At 42.9% G+C, this 17,995-nt stretch overlaps 1 protein-coding gene across 3 annotated transcripts in view; it reads left to right on the top strand.

Annotated features, from left to right (window-relative positions):
• Positions 1-12,217, top strand: part of khdrbs2 (KH domain containing, RNA binding, signal transduction associated 2) — a 55,517-nt gene extending 43,300 nt beyond the window's left edge. The window contains exons 7-13 of one of the 3 annotated variants that reach the window (XR_009529254.1): positions 4,153-4,235; positions 5,050-5,108; positions 6,413-6,509; positions 8,768-8,795; positions 9,269-9,395; positions 11,290-11,361; positions 11,893-12,217. Coding sequence is in view for 1 of the 3 variants with exons in the window: in XM_060073081.1 (XP_059929064.1) it covers positions 4,153-4,235; positions 5,050-5,108; positions 6,413-6,507 (237 nt within the window). In the remaining 2 variants the exon portion in view is untranslated. Of the gene's footprint in view, positions 1-4,152; positions 4,236-5,049; positions 5,109-6,412; positions 7,691-8,767; positions 8,796-9,265; positions 9,396-11,289; positions 11,362-11,892 lie in introns of those variants that run through there. The other 2 variants (XR_009529255.1, XM_060073081.1) reach the window with 2 other exon arrangements.
• Positions 12,218-17,995: the final 5,778 nt, after the last annotated feature.

The following is a 17,995-nucleotide window of genomic DNA, read 5'->3' as shown; positions in this document are numbered from 1 at the left end:
CTGTGGTGTGTTTTTGAGTAGGCCTATACACAATTATGTGTCCACTGTAGTGTGTGTGAGTACACATTGGTACACTGTAGCCTGGTTTAGTAGGCATTGATATAAGTACATGATGTTTTTTAGTACACATTATTACCCCGTAGTATATTCTAATACACAGTGGTATACTGTAGTCTTTGTCGGAATGTTGCACTTAAGTTGGTTTTCATCCACATTGGGGCCGACTTCATATGTTTGCCTTAGAAAATGTTATTCTCCCCCATCCATAATAAATCTTTGTTAAGCTTCATTAAGCTACTGTGAGGATCTCCCATCTGGATAGCAAATGCCAGCCAACATAACAACCTATGGTCATGAGAGGTTGGGTTTTATTTATCATAACTTACCTGCTGTGCTTTGAACCACGCTTTCTTCAATATATTCCTCCTAATCGGTGTTGCAAGCAGTGCACGCTTAATTCCTTAATGCATTAACACACCGACAATTGGATTAAACAGATTGTTTTTGATTGCTTCTGAATCTTTTTCATCTACATTTAATTAACACACTGCGCTCTCTGCAATGTGTTGCATCAGCCATTTTCCACTAATTTCATTAAACTGTATGTTCGCGAAAAATAGAAGGGCATGTAACAAACTCTTTTGACGTTGAACGGTTTGCTTGTGCATTTTCTTGCGATTTATTGCTCCAACTCGTGGCCGATATCTCCATATTTTGTTATCCTATTGTGTTTTTTTCATTTTTTTATCACTTCCCCTGATATGTAGAAAATCCCATTATTATCTGAGGGCACTGTCTGTCCATAGAAGTGTGTGTGTGTGTGTGTGTGTGTGTGTGTGTGTGTGTGTGTGTGTGTGTGTGTGTGTGTGTGTGTGTGTGTGTGTGTGTGTGTGTGTGTGTATAAGCGTGTCTGGCATGGGGCAGGACTTAAACTGTGCTGCTTATGGTGTGCTATAACTATAATATATATGTGACTGGAGACTATAAATAAACCAAGTATTTCACGAAAAAACCCTGCCAAGAGCAATTATTTAAAAAATAAAAATGCCAGCCAAAAGGGGCAGTTGCGGCATTTGGTAACCGGATAGAAACAGACACAAAGGCACAGATACACATCTGTCTATTTCTTTTATCATATCACAATTCAAATCCCATCCAAACCTTATCATGGTATAAACCAGTGGTGCTTGAAAAGCGGTATATGCTTTCCCTGACAGCAGATCAGGATTTTACAAATCGCTAGCTTCAGAATGGCATAAACTGGGCGCTTGCTGAAAGCAGAACATTGCAGAAGATGCGGTGCAGTGAGAGCCTTAATGTGATTCACCACAGAGCTCCACCAAACCTGAAGAGCAGAGTCGAGTGCAGAGAAAATCTTTTCTCAATGTATCATCTCTTTCTTTCCAAGATGCTAGAAGTAGCCGGCTGCCCCTTTACTGCAGATGTAAGTCGGCTGAGTTAATTGCTTAAGGAGAGTGGTTTGGCTAAACACTGCAATTACATCTCCGTAGAGAACTTTAATAACAGGCAACGAGGACAAATTAGGATACGTCGCCGGTGAGTAATCCAGCAACTTCATGTCTAAAGACTCATGCGTCAAGACAGGGAGACGCAACAACTTTTATCAATATAAGTATTTTCATATTTACTGAAATTAACATTTTCTATAAGTTAACATTAACTGAAAACATATTTTCTTTGTCTTTGTTGCCAAAACAATTCAACCATGATTTCAGAAAATAATTCTTTACAAAAATAATGCAGAGGTGATGAAAATACATCTTCCCTTTTTTCTTAAAGAGCTGTTGGTGAAATAAGCTACAGCATCGCTGGACCGAAGCAAAAACTCCCAAGTCGTATTAATCGGTTGGTCGAACAGTAAACGGCCCATCTTCTCTTTCCAATATTCTCCCTAGCAACAGCTAAGGCAACTTAGCAGGCGAGATTAATTCGGCGGGGGCCGCGACTGCGAATCAGTCAGTGTCGGGGGCCGATAGGACGTCGATGGATAACAGAGCACACGGACAAGGGCCCCTGTAGGTCTGCGCGGTGCTAATTACTCTGAGCCAGGCCGCGTCCACCCCTGGTGTCGCCGCGTCTGATTTATTCCTCCTAGCCACCTACGACGGCGGCGGCGGCGGCTTGGTGGCTAATTGATTACCGCGGTTCAGGGAGAACACTGGTAGAAGGTACAGTTCTACAAGCTAAAGCCTCCGAGAGAGAGAGAGGGGCTAAGAAACACGCTATCCAATCTTGGTGAGGTGGATAGTGTTGTTGTTTTTTAATTGCTTGTTTTTAAGTCCAAGTCTTTGGTTCTAATTGTACGAGCTAGGAGCTAGCTAGGAGGTTCGACGCCCGACCGGAAGTTGGGCTGGGTTGAGTGGTTTCCGTAGCACATGTTGGCGTTGTAGAGTGAGATTCCCAACACACCTAGCTTCTCCATTATGTCAACTATCTGTATTCACTGTTGGTCGCTTTGGATAGAAGAGTCTGCTGAAGTAGTTAATAGCAATAGTAGAGTAAAGTGGCTTGAAGTACTTGTGTAATTTATCATTCTGACTGGGAAACGGGTCTAAATTTGTTTTCGTATAATTATTCTATTGACTCCATTTAAAAGTTGAACTCCATCCACGAAGCATTTGGACATATGAGAATTGTGGAAATAAATAGTCAATTAGTGGACTTGCTGGACTCTTTGTCTTCGTAGGGAAGCCCTCTACAGACAACCTAGCCAGATGGATTCTCTGAGCTGCTTCATCCGCGACTTAATTTGTGTTTTTAATTTAGTCAAATCTAGGCTCATTCAAATAAACCTCAATCCCTTCCCATTTCCATTGGTCAAAAGACTGCTTGACAATGATTTGGATGTTAATTAAGTTAAACTATTATATATTTAGGCGTACTGCACACCATGTTATTAAAAAAAAAAAGGAGAAAAAAAGAACTTAAGTGAATGGGGAAACTGACAAGGCTGAATGAAGAATAATAGGTTTTTATTAAAGGCACACATTGCGAAGGTCATGCACGAGTCAACCCTGAGTGGATCGGGACTGTCGCTAGTTTGGACGGTGTGCACGTGAGAACCAGCGCACGTGAGAAACAGCGCACGGTCATCCAGGAGGGGGGACACCAACATGAACGTACAAAGGAAGGACTTCTTCCCTACAATCCCTAAGGCGTTTTAAAACAGCGGTATTAACATTTTGATGGATTAGTTTAAACCAGATAGGGAATAACGATTATTAACCAAGGACGGACAAACAATGTTTATCACCATTCTGATGTACATAATCAATGCCCCCATGCGGGTAGGAAATAAACAGCTCAGTTCTGTGTGTTTTGGGCTAACCTCGGTAACACGTCTTGCCGCTATCGCGTGGCACATCGATGGCGCCCTCAAAACGAGTGCATGCGCACGCTCTTGTTTCTCGGGCCCGGCCGCTGATCGATAGATCAGATCTATATTTGAGTTGGATCAGGGCCTGAGAGGTGTCAACAAGGCTTTCCTCGTAAACCCGCAAGCGTTAATCAATACCTCTGCTCGACACCGGCTTGTGTTGCCGCACCGCTCGCTCGCACTACCCTTGTCTCGTACGGCCGGGGTTATAATGAGCTCGGTCTTTTGCTAAAATAGCGATATTGTATTTTATTTCATGGCTAACCGTGAGGGGCCCTAGCTGGGCCCAGAGGACGGTCGGTTGGTCGTAGGGCTGGGCGATATTGCAAAAAATATTATCACGATTATTTTTTTGATATTGATCGATATCGATATTAATCACGATATATGATTGGATACTGCTGCAGCCTGAAGAAACTAGAGTGTTCATTAGTTAAACCATACTTTTTTGTTTATAACCATATTTGTGATAAGGGAACATTTAATCACATTTAAATGTAAACATTTAACTTCACAAACGTGTTTTATCTGCTTCCAACAGAACAATATAAGGTAGCTTGCCTTGTAACCTATTGAAAATAATGTAAATAATCTTTATTTATTTTTTTTTACTTTATTTTTTGACATTTATGTCTAATGCTTATCGTCGTAATCGACGTGAGTTTTATCGCGATTAATAATCGTAATCGAATTATTGCCCAGCCCTAGTTGGTCGTACCTCGTTCACGCTGTCGGTTTGTTTCCCCGCGCCGCAGAGCTACGACGACGGGTACGACGGGCAGTACGACGACGAGAGCTACGACGCCCACGACGACAGCTACAGCAACCAGTCCAAAAGGTACGCCCAAGGAAAACGCCGTGTTCGGAGAATTGAAAACCGTGTTTCCGGAATTGAATACAGTATTGTTGAATCAAATACAGTATTTTCGACTAAAATGTTACTTTTAGTGCTATTTTAATCCAACCACCTATATTGGATGCGTTAGTTCTGCTACAATAGCTTCGAGTAATAGCATATTTTCGAATTACCATAAGGGTTGATTATCCTTACAATTAATTATCTTTCCATTAAGATAATTAATAAATAACTATATAAACAACAATAACGTAATGAAAAACATACCATTATAATTGCTTTATGAAATTCAATGTTCAACTATTTATTTTTATCTAAAAAATGAACAGCACAACAGAGATGCTGCAACTGTTTTGTGTAAGAGTGTGTGTTCGATTCTGTGTAAAGGTGTGTGTTCGATTCTGTGTAAGGGTGTGTGTTCGATTGTGCCCCTCCCTGTCAGTAGCGAGGAGACTTTCAGAATTCAACCTTGTTCTGTCCACTCCATCTCTGCCTCCACTCTAAAACCAGCCAGCCAGCCCGCTGTCTGTCTGGTGTTAGAGTGGTCAGAGTGGCGTGTTAGAGTGGTTTGAGTGGGAGGGGTTCTGGGAGTGTCTATAGTGGGATTCTTGTAAACAAAGAGAGCTCAGGCAGGCCAGCATTTTTATTTGTAGAATATGTATCGGTGATAGGATGTGAATTTATTGATCGATCTTTGATCGATAAGCATTGACTACGGTTAGGTCCTTATATTCACATATCATATTTAAACTACTCTGTTTTTTACTTTCCTTTTTCTACTATGATTCTAATTTAGCATTTCAGAATTTTATGAATATGGACACGGTACCAGTGATGACTCCTACAATAACTATGGTAAGGATTGTATATATTTATGTTCCTAAACTATCCTTTTATCCCTTGGGCACTGTATGTATTATATTGCTACTGTTAGAAAAAATGACCCTCAACTCTAGTCTTTCCCCCGTTTCTTCTCCCTTTGCGTCTCTGCGAACCTTACTTAAAGTCTTCTCTGTGAGGATTTATGATCTGACTGGAACCATTTCCATTGCACTTGGAAGTATTACCTTCAAAAAACGCAATGCCAAAGATGCATTCATAAAGTAGTCGTCCCACGGTTAAACAACAAACACTTCCTTCCCAAACATGAAAAGCATCTATTAGAGGAAACAGACTGGCCCCTGACAGTCACAATGACATCACTCGTCCCGTTCCACCGTGGAAGAGATCACGTTTCACAGCGAAGAGATGAAGGAAAATCCTTTTGGTTCCGGCTCACTTAAAGTCAGTCCCTATACTAAGACCGACCGGCTACAGCTATATCTGCAACACATACACTTCCTACCAGGGTTTGGCTAGCACATCTCACACGCCAACTGTGACTGTGTGCTCTCCTAGACTTGTATAAAACACCATGCTTAGATTACACACACACACGCGCGCGTACGTACACACACACACACACACACACATTCGTTCGCAGACATACTGCAGGTGCTCACACAAACACGCACGCACGACACACACACACAAAGACACACACACACACACACACACACACACACACACACACACACACACACACACACACACACACACAAAAACAAAGAACCTTCTCGACACATAATCGTGTTGTCACACTTGGTTTGTTCCGAGGTGTTGTTCATTTGCAGCACAATGAATACAGCAGCGAAAACAAATGATCTGATGTAATGCTCCAAGGACACAACATCTTATTTACTTTTTGATTTTAATATATATATATATACAACCGATGTTAATCCCAGTCGGTTGTTGATGTCCGTGTCATTTGGCTCGTCCCTGAAGGACGGAGCCAAGTTTGGCTTCTCTGGTCAAACAGAGGAGAGACACATTTATTGAAATTCATTTTTTAAAGGCGTGCTGGACAGCAAACACACGTCTCGTGAACGCCAGAAAGGGCTCTGCCTATTCGTCTCGCACACGTTTTAGATTAGAGGGAAGAGGTGGACCACGTAAAGAGAGATGTGACGAAAGTGTGACAGAGTTCATTTTCATTTCCTGGGTCCCAGCGCCTCTAAAAACAAAGATCTGTCGCTCCATGGCACTGTGGTAAATGTGGGTGTGTTTTTGTACGAGGAGTTTGATCTTTCACACGTCGTGTTTCTGTTGCGCTGCAGAGGAGGACTGGGCGGCGTGTCGGCCCAATCGCAAAGCCCCGACAGTCCGTCTGTCGAGAGGAGGCTTCAGAGAACATCCTTATGGGAGATACTGAAGGTTGATTTCGTTTTTTTTATGCACCCCCCCCCCCCACTCATAAAATGTTACGGCTGTTCCTGCCATCATCCATTTGCTCGAAAGCCGTTTTTATTTCCTTTTTCGGTGGACAAAAATACTGTAAAGCCAACAATAATCTGACCTTTCGATTAACAATACAATGTTCTCTTTTACTTGCCTTATGTTTATCTGTTGACGGTGGATTTGGTATTTATGTGACATGGGGGGAACCTAAGTGGAACCTAAATGACTTGGATATCCAGGCATAAACACGAAAAAAAAATATATCACATAATAACAACCGATGTTAAAAGGGCATGGTTCTGATGCACTGACAGAACCCCCCCAAGAAACCAGAGTTCAGGGTTTGGATGATTTCAAAACAGTTGGGCTGGTAAACAGGTCAAAGCCCAAGCGGAAGTGAATGTGTTCCCGAAGATTAAAATGTTGACAAAATACCGTATTTCATACTTTGTCGATTGTGGTTTTGGATCTTTTATGTGTCCAATTGAAGTGATTGGGTCAGCACAGTACTAGATAAACAACAGAATTATCATATTTAATCTACAGCACACTACACAGGTCATTGAGGTAGGAAAAAGATGTATCTGCACTTGTGATATACAGTACATCTAGAATTTATTATAATATATATATAATATATATATATTAGTTCTCAAAAAACGAATTGCACAATTAATGACACAATTCAGCTAGGATTAATGTTTGTGTAGAACATGAATATTACTGCAGTAGGGTAATTAGGGCAACTGAAAGTATCACCATGTAAAACAATATCAATACTATTTCTAAGCTAAACACTGGTATGAACTCCCAGAAATCATATTTTAACTAGAATCAACCAACCGCATGTACTTTCACGTTTCACAAGTTAAATGTCCAAAATCCAAAGGCATTATTTATGGCATGGGTTTTCTGCGAAATGTGAATTTGATCATTTGAAACTCTTACTACTTTACAATCCACCTGAATTGACACTTAAGTAAGCACCTAAACCCGTTTTCACATTGTGAGATGTCAGAAAATGTGTGTTGTTTGTTGGGGCACCGACCAATCATGAGAGTGCACAGTACAGTGTGTAGTTTCTAAACAAGTGCTTTGGTTTTTTCCTAATATGTATTTGTACATAAAGCATTTAATAAAAACAACACAAAAAACAATCCAGGATGTGGTGTTAGCCTCTTTAAATAGGTGTTCATAAACGCTTATAATGTTGCATGTTGCTTGTTGAGGTTCAATGTCTCCAATTTTTAATACCGTGTTTGCGAAAAAGTTTCATAAAGACAACGGACTCGTCGCGAACCGCTTTATTTTCACAGTATTCTCGCTAAATTGGACACGGCAATTGGATAACAACAAAATGGACGCAAGTTGTTGTTACGACTAATACATTGTTTCCTAATCCATTCTCAAGTTAAACAGATTTGTGAATCTGAGAATGATATGGAGTTTAAAGAGGTAAGACCTCCGCCCATATACTCATTAACTATCACACTATTACCATATTAATGTATTAAATGTACTAAAAACTTTTGCAGCTTCATTAATTCACAACGCATTAAGGAACCGGAATGTGGAGATTGGTATTCATGCTCTGACAAGTGGCATTAAATGAAATTAACAACAATAAAACATACTGTACTTGTCCGTGCTTTAAACACCACAGCTGAGGTCTGTGATTCAGCTTTTGTGCCTCTCTTTTGTGACTAGTACACCTGAAGGCTGACTCTTTAAGAGTGTAGTTCCCGGACAGAAATGAAGACTAAGCAGGTAATCCTAATCCTAATTATAGTTTGATCAACAAAAACGATGATAATATATATATTTTTAATTATTATTAAACGCTATTATTTTACCCCCTCCTAAAATGGCCATTTAAACTCTCCAAGCAGTTCTAATTAGATATGACTAAACTCAGTTTGTGAACTGAAATAATAGAGTTTAATAAAAGGCACTAAACATGTCCTCTCACTAAATATCGGTAAAATAAAGATAATAACAAAAAATGAAAATGGAATTTGAAAGAATACGTCAGACACACACAAAAATATGTTTATAATGCCCGAAATGTGTTCAATGTTGTTTTCTTTTACAGATGTTGAAAAAGTGCTCATCCATAGTTGCATATAAATAATCACATTGCATGCAGTCTTTAGAAAGTGTTTATTGATTCATCCTTTGTAGTTTATACTTCAAGGATTTCAACAGTCCTGACTTTGTTGTGATTTTACTTACAGATATAGTGCACTCTGGTCAGTTAAACAGGTAAGTGCCTGATAAATACATAATACACCTTTATATAATTTTTATTTAAGAAATGACCAATTTCAATGAATAGGACTGGTTTGCTTCGTAGAGTAGAAAACAAGACTTGCAAGAAGCACTCTTTGAATAGCTGGATCAAGTCTTTAGTTTCTATTCTGGTTTGTGAAAAACGTCCAATTATGAATATTGAACACACAAAGGTATGTCGGGAATAGCTCTAATTGATGTATTGTTCACTTAACATTCACTGCATACATTCATGGTAATTATACCCCGTTACATTAATACTATTTAGACACAGAACACTTAACCTAGCGTTCGATCGATCGTCTGTTTGTTCAACAAAATACGCCGTTAAAAAGCCACTTCGACTGTGCTGCGGTACCATTTGTTCACAGCCTCAAACTGTCAGCCCGGGAGTGCGTCACAGCACTTTTTTTTGTAACAAAATGCTATTTTTCTTGTGATAGCAGCTGCTGCCTCTGAGCTGCCTTCAATTATTGAACACAGAGGGCCCAGCTCTGAGGAGAGAGGCTTTCCACTTACCATCCAGAGGTGTGAATATCCACCGTTGATCTGCACGCGGCCCCGACCACCCCAGTAAGTCTCCATCCGCAGCTACGCCTAGCATTCACAAGGTCATCACATACACCTGTTGATGGTTGATGTTAATCCCACATTTTTTTTCTCAAACGAAGAAAGATAGGGAATTAAAGTGTGTTCATCCATGTTTTCAAACCCAGCTCCGATTAAAAAAAGGGACCTTTCATCATAGTTAATCGCGATAAGGATCGTTTCCCCCATTTTCATCACATCTAAACGGAGGACAAGCAGGCAATTCACTGGCTTCAAGTGGCGGCCATTAATTAAGAAAGCCATTTGGCTAAGAGGACAAAACAGCCTACAATGATTGCGCCATAATCTTGTGTTTATCTCCTGGAAAGCCCAGGACAGCATGCTAAAGTTCTGCCCTAACACTGTTGGACAAGGCCGTGGTAAGTCGGTAGGACATTGGTCGGTCTGATTTACCTCTGTGCTGGAACCATAAGCGATAAGAACCTGACGATACGACCCGTGTGTTGCTCAAAGGTCAGCCGCCCAGTGAAACAGTGATCATGGTCAGCCATTTTTTCCTGCTATTTACCACAACGCTTTCATCCAAAATGACTTATTGAATTGCAGAGGCAGGGAGGAGCAGGAAGAATGGGGTAATGCATCTTGCTCAAGGGCAGGATGGTAGGACAGTTAGACTGCTGACGTTGGTGGTTCCAAACCAGGACTTTTCAGCAGGAGTTGCGCACCAACCCCTTTTTTTTATCATTTGGATTCTCCACTGGGTCCTTCCTTGGAGACCGAACTTTAGTGTTTTGGTGCATGAGTCTTGATGTTGCATCCCTAACACACCGACACAGCTATGTAGTGTGACTTGTTGTATTTTCAATGAAGGAAAGAGCGGGGAAATCTATTTATCATCATGTTGTTGATAACCTGCATTCCAGCCATTATGAAGGCAAAACGTGTCTAGAAAGTAAAGTTATTCATAGTTCTTAGGCCTGCATCGACCGATCCACGTCCATAACGTCAATAGTGCTAACCTGGCTTGCTTTTCGACTACGCTCGCAACCGCATCCCCATCCGGACCACAATTCAAGGTCTTGGGCTGTTGAATTTATTTAGGATTAAAATTTTGCATAAGAAACAAATTCAACACACAAAGATAGTCTCCCCAGACCTTCTGCAAGCTTGTGAAAAATCACGTCTGGGTACGGAAGATTAGGTCAGTAGTCGACTGTGGAATGCTCCTTTCAGGGTATTTCTTCAAGGTCGACCTTTCAGGTGTGTTAGTCTCTCATGCATACACATTACGGTGGTGGATCAAGGTCCTCCCCTAAACATTTGTCCTCTGCGCAAACCCTCTGAAAGCGGGAGGCACGTGAGGCGTGTTTATTTGTGGCCATGTATGTTGCCTCTATCATCTGCGCCCGCCTAGATCATCAGCCAGAAATCATTCCCAGCTCTATTTCCCCGACCGGGCCACTGAACAGCCAGGGCTGAGCCAAACGCGCAAATCCCACCGCCTGCTACGGACATTTAAGCACATTTCTCAAAACACCCTAGCTAAAATCCTTCTCCCCACTGAGACCGAGATTACCAGCGCTCCTCCAAAAACATTGTCGGCCATTGTCTTGGCTATGCACGCACATCATGTATGCGAGCACAGACAAAAGTATTTTTAAAACGTCTGAAGCCGATTCACTTTATTTAAATTGGTTTATTTCTCGATGGTAATTCCGGGGGTTAGTCTGGTCATGGAATGGTGGTGATGTGTTGCCCACACAATCCCAGTCTGTCTGGCTGCCTTACCTGGGGGGTGCGCAGAACCACGCTGCTTCAGTCCGCCAAACACAGTCAATGTATTCATGCGTTGGTAGCGGCGCTGCGAACAATACGTTGTCCCGATGAAACATACCTGTGTTTCTCTTCTGTCACGCAGAAGGCTGGAATTGGGCTAAGAGAGACGAAACAAGGCGGCATGTTAACCGCGAGCCAAATTCAACAAAGAAAGGTAAGAAGAAGGAAACATAATCGCTTTTTGAGTGCCTTTGCTGATCTAAGAGGAATTCAAGCGTGTCCAACTTTGGTACCCTGTCTTACTGTGCCATGGATTTTAAAACACATAACAGACTTTCATGAGAATGGAGGAGGAACAAAGGGTAGAAAAGGGCAGGCTCATCCATCTTTTTAAATCCACCAGTGGATTTAAACTAGGCTTCAGAATCAAAGCGTGACAGTAACTAACATGTAAGATAATCCGGGTCACGTGACAGCTTCATCCGCACTTCACTTATTTGCGCTGACCTTTAAGACAGACTAAACCGATAATAATGCATTTTCATGGATTTTATTAGTTCCCGTAAACAAAAGCTTGAAGTGCCGTGAATCCAGAAAAGGGAACTGTGAAAACAGTTAGCAATACCAGTGTGCTTCCTCCATCATTCCCTGAAGTCGTACTTTGTGCAAAGCATAAGATCAGAGGCGTCTGGCCTCCCGAAACTTCCGGGGATGCTAATTGTCCAAACCGTCTTTCCATATACAGCACCTCTGTGACCGCAGAACCCAAAGACTGCATCGGAGCCCGTCAGCCCCCAGCCCCAACCCCCCCCTCCCCCCCCCACCCTCTCTGACAGCTAATAACTCGGGGGGGGCTGATAACCAGACAGCCCGTGGATCCAGGGCACTTACTGAGCCGCGCTCAGCCCTCAGCCACCGCGCCAGAGACCTGGCCTGCGGATGACAAGAAATACAACACGCACACACATCAGTACACACGTAACATACACGCACGCATGCAAACACACACACACACACACAAACATATATACACACGGATACAAACAAATGTGCACACACACACACACACACACCCAAGTGTTAATTGCCATGAATTCTCTGACTCATTTCCAACGGGTATTTATCCTAGAACTAGGCCTATGTCAAATTAATTTTGTGTTGTTTTTTCTATAAAACGATCAATTATTTCTGCCCTTTTCTTGTTTCTGCCATTTGTCAGTGTCGTGTCATGTGCTTCACCTAAAAGAGGAGAATACGAAAAAAAAGCTCTGCCTTGATTAAACAAAACAAAGCACAATGTAATCCTATTCATTACCGCTCTCGGGGTAAGGAGACGCTCTGACAAGTAGTGAAGTGACAGCGAATCCGCAGAGCCCTGTAATTCACACGGGAACCAAACCACTCTGCGCCGACTAGACGAGCTCTTCAGCTCTTCCTCTAAAAACAACAGCGACGGCGTCAACGCTGAACACACGGCTCTGTCCCTGTTATTACCCAGAATGCACCTGACGAGGCGAAAGGCGCTGCCAAAAAGCCGGAGCACTTCAACCACCGGACCCGCTGAGCGGTGTCGTCTTGCGGTGGCAGCTGTCATTACGCGAGCCTCTCAAGCCCTTTGTGCTTGAAGGCCCTGATCGATGTAGCGCGCTGAGGGGCGGTCCACTTGAAGCTGTTAGTTCATTAAGCGAGCAGGACCCACCGCTGCTGGCACTCAGACCAGACGTCGTGCCCACGGACTCACTGCGAGCGGAAAACCCGACACCTGAACGCTGTTATCCGCTTTGAACCAACAGTGAAGTGGGCTTTTTCATATTTCAATTTATTCTATGATGTTTAATGTTCTTTTAGTCTTTGTGTGTTTAGGCCTATGTATATAGTTTGAATATATATATATATATATATATATATATATATATATATATATATATATATATATATATATTGCATGCGTATATATATATATATATGTCTGTGTGTGCTTGTGCGTGTGTGTACGTGTGTGTGAGTAGGCCTATGTGCATCATGTGCCAGTGAGTGAATCAACTGCAGTGTAAGATTAGACAGCAATTCATTAATTATCTTTCAAATGTCAAACCAATTGTGGATTCACTCCATCAATCATATCCACCAATGGCTTTATTATTTCCCTCAACACCACACACACGCAACCTGAAATATACACACACCGTGCAGTGCATAAAAGTCCTCCCATCTAAATATTGAAAATACTTGGTAGCTAGGAGAAAGTGGGTCACAGAACAGGCAGATACCACCAGAAAGGTCCAATGATGCAAAACAATGCATGTTAATGAAGCCACCACCTCCACTTCCGTTAGGACTGGTTGTTACCTGAGCAAACCAGGCTTTGGACAGCTGCTGGGTTGCCCGGAATCTAAATTAGGTTTTTATAAATTCAAAGTCCATCACATGGGGCACATTTTCTCTTTTTTTTTCCTTCTCAGACCGATCGAGAAAGTGATGGAACGGTACGAGAACTCTTCGATTCCTTGAGGAAGTGTGTGTGTGTGTGTGTGTGTGTGTGTGTGTGTGTGTGTGTGTGTGTGTGTGTGTGTGTGTGTGTGTGTGTGTGTGTGTGTGTGTGTGGCACTGTGGCTTTCGGGGTAGCGGGTGACATAAGAGAAGCGACCCATGTGACAGGTGACTGCCAGGGTGCGGGCGATGAACAGTGACCTCCAGGGACTGTAGGCTGGCTAAAGCAGTCTGACGCATACACACACTCAGGCACGCACACACACACACACACACACAAACACACACATGCATACGCTCACATACACACAAACATGAACATGCACGCACAGTCGCACACACATAGACGGATGAACATGCACAACCACGCACTCCACACACACACACACACACACACACACACACACACACACACACAGTGCCCTCCGGCAACACGTTAAGTCTAATTTTAGAGACCTGACAAGGGTTGACGTTTGGCGCAAATTAAGTCAACGAAACAAGTGAACGAGCTGGCGGACTGCCCACGTCGTAGTGATCGAGTTATTCTTCCTCGGCTTTCCCTTTAAGTGAATTAAACATTAAACAGACGCCTCAAAGAATCGCTCGGAAGGTTTGTGAATTAAAAAGATGAACACAGATTGCAACAACCAAAAAAAAAAAGAGTTCACCCTCCCTGAGTCTGAGACATATGGTGGACGCTGTCCTTCGTCTTGCCCTTGCTTCAACCTCCAGCAGACACAATACTGCCAGTCAGCAAAGTTCTCAAAGTGGGGAGCTCCATGTGTTGACATGGAGCTCGTTTGAATAAACTATCAATGCCTATATCTTTAGCCAATCTAAAATAAATAGCGATTACTTTAATTAAGCGAAAAACTGTGGCCTATTCACTGCATCAAATTTAAGCTCCCGGGGGTAGAAAGCCAACTTGTTTGCGCCATCTTTTTTTTATAATAATTTGAATAAACAAGCTTTCTTGTTAAACTAAATGCCACATGTGGTTTACATAAGTATGTGGGGGGGAAAAGCAATGTGTACTTTGGCATTCACACTTAGAACTGAATGCTAATATGCAAGGTATTTCTTTCAAAGTGAGACATTGTCTCCTTTTACCAGAGGTGTGCCAAAAGAAATGAGTGAAAGAAGAATAATGTGGAAAATGTAACTAACACCGCAACCCACGGTGAATAATGTAATTAATCAGAGCGGAATAATGAAATTCTAACTCCTTTGAATGCCCGCAGCATTGTGCTCAACTAGTCACTAGAAATAGGCTGTCATAAGTCCTAACATGGTACCGTTATAGCAAGCTGTCGTGTTCTACAAGAATTAAATCATATAAACCGCAAAGAATATTTCCGTCCGTAAATCTTTAAAGAGGAATAAAGCAGATAGAGACAGACAGTTGAAGGCCTGTACGCCACGTAACTTTATTTCCTCTGCGTAATCATGTTGACCACTTACCCCTTGATGTCAATTACCCAAAGTGAACTGACAGTGATTTATGAACCTAACTGAAAAGGTACGTGTCATTCTCGAGCAGGTCGGGGCCGGGCCACTTGCTCAGGGGCTCTTAAAGTTAGACACGGGGGATTCAAACCCGCGACCCGTCGGCTGGGACTCAAACATCCTCACAACCCGTCGCTCCTCCGATTTACATCCTATAGTTGGATCCAGGGATCAGGGATGAATACAGCATGAATCTGCTGCTCAATCTGCAGCCTGCCTCCCACATGCTTTGTTGCTGCAAAGCATGTTTATTAATCTCCAATGAAATCCCTGTGTTGTGAAAGATAACCAAAGATTATGATGATATATACTTCATTTCAATAAATCACCATCATTTTTGCTCTTGACAGCAGATTTCCCCAGAGGCTGTCTCAGTCGCACTAATTAGAATTGTCTTCCAGTGCAGGTAGGCCTATACGGGTTTGATTCATCTTCTAAAAGACGCTCTCAAACGCCTGCAGCAATATCCACCCGTGCACCCTCTCTCCCCCACCCCCGAAGGATGGTTGTTTTTCTTTTTAACCTAGTTTATTGATATCAAACCGAATACATATCTGCTATATTTACGTATAAATCAAACATTGACATTAGCTATCGTGTGTGAAGAATCCGGGTTGTCAGTCTGTGTAAAAATCAGCTGACAGCCAAAGCCCCGAGGGCGAGGCACAGAGTTAAAGATGTGATGGACGGGGACGGGTCCCCCGGGAGACTCGGCAGACACCTCCGCCCAGGGGAGAGGGAGCCAGCGCCGGGGAAACCTGCCCGGAGACGGACAGGTGACGGGTGACAGCATGTGACCTCGCAGTGGCTGAGGTGTACAGCCGCGTGCGCCCAGGTACGAACGGGGCCGAGTGGAAAGGGCGTGGAAGACCAAGCGCCGAGCAGAAGCGCTGTGGCCGGAGGGACCGTTCGGCTCCGAGATCCAAAAGAAACCGGGTTCGATTCCCCGCGGAGTCTGCGGTTCCACGCACGAGACGCCCCGCCCGTAAAGCTGCTGCTTTAGGACCTGCATCTGGGTTCCCTGTTGTCTCATGGCTGCGTGGAGTCGGCTAAGAAGTGACTATAAACGAAGGTGTTAAAACAAAGATGGGTTTCCTTATAATGACGTCGCAGAACCAACCACAAGCCAGTAAGCACATGAATGACCATTAGGGAACGCATTGATACATACTTCCTCTTGATACGAAGCTATGATCAGGCAGACACTGCTCGGAGCGAATGGAACGGACAAGTATTGTATGTAAATCATCACTGAGAAACCATAAGAATAAAGGCCTCGCATGACCATAAATGGTAAATAAATGCACTGTTGTCATCCAACCTGGCAACCTGGTTGAAGATGCTGTTCAGATGCTGAGTCCAATGTATTACCGCCTGCTGCAGTTTCAGTCTAAAAAGCCTTATGCTGCTAGCACATTATACACTACAAAGTAATCGTCCACGAACCAGTGTAGTGTATAATTACTTTGTGTATGTGATTGGTGGCTATTCCCATTGACTCTATAAGAAGCTGCTATAGATTGTAGTGTTGACACTCAAGGCTTATTTTCTCGGTCTGCAATTACATAAAGAGCGCTTCACCGGCGCTGAGTGCACCATGGCAACGGCCCAAGTTTGTCATCAGAGAAGAACGAAAATAAAGAAATGAAAGGTCACTCGGTAGAAGCTATTGTCGGTTTAGTAGATACCACGGTCCTCAAACTACCTGTAAGCATCTCAAGGATGCTTACAGGTAGTTTGAGGACCGTGGGGATCGAACCCAGATACTTTGGGATGGACTCTTACCAGGAGTCTAACCACTAGACTCCTAATCACTGGTTGTTTCCCCTCAAGGTTTAAACTGAAACCATGAGGCTGGATAACACAGGGAAGACTGGGAATAGTAAATACAGATTGATTGTCGCTATCGGCTAACACATTGTAACACAGTCTAACACAGTGTAACACAGTCAACACAATCTAACACAGTCTAACACAGTGTAACACTGTCCAACACAGTCCAACAGAGTCTAACACATTCTAACACAATCCAACATAGTCTAACACAATTTAACACAGTCTAACACAGTCTAACACAGTGTAACACTGACCAACACAGTCTAACACAGTCTGACACAGTGTAACACTGACCAACACAGTCTAACACAATTTAACACAGTCTAACACAGTTTAACACAGTCTAACACAGTGTAACACTGACCGACACAGTCTAACACAGTCTAACACAGTTTAACACAGTCTAACACAGTGTAACACAGTCCAACACAGTCCAACAGAGTCTAACACAGTCTAACCCAGTCTAACACATTAAACAAAGTCTACCACAGCCAGACGGATACCATAAAGATGATTTTTAAAGATGTCACAGTTATGGGTTCGGATTTTTTCAGTGACTCCCAATAAAAGCTGTCATGACCTTTATGGCAGGAATCATAATTTTCCATTAAAGCCGGCATCATTCCCCTCGTGTGAAGGATTCTTTAGAGAAGTGCAATATCTACCCGTACCAACCCCTTGACTTTGAGTTTTGTTACCGGACAATTTCATCATGCTTCCCCCTCCTAAACCCCTCAGGGTTATGGTGAGGAGAGGCTGTGAAGACGATGACACTGACCTCACCTTATCAACGTGGGGATATCTCCCCCCTCCCCCCTCCCCCTCTGGGGCATGGGGCAGCTGTGCGAATTTGAGTCTAATGTGTCCAAAGCATTTTAATTAAAATGCATTTATGTCAAATACATCCAACGCCACTGACAGGGAATTCCGATCCAGGGTCTTAAGCAGCAGGCAGGGGTTAGGAGGATCTTGCTCAAGGGTTCCTGGGCAATGGGTATCGAACCGAGTACCTTTTG

This window comes from Gadus macrocephalus, chromosome 15 (genome assembly GCF_031168955.1).
Source record: "Gadus macrocephalus chromosome 15, ASM3116895v1".
Taxonomy (NCBI): Eukaryota; Metazoa; Chordata; class Actinopteri; order Gadiformes; family Gadidae; genus Gadus; species Gadus macrocephalus.
This window is presented reverse-complemented; position numbering and strand designations above follow the sequence as displayed.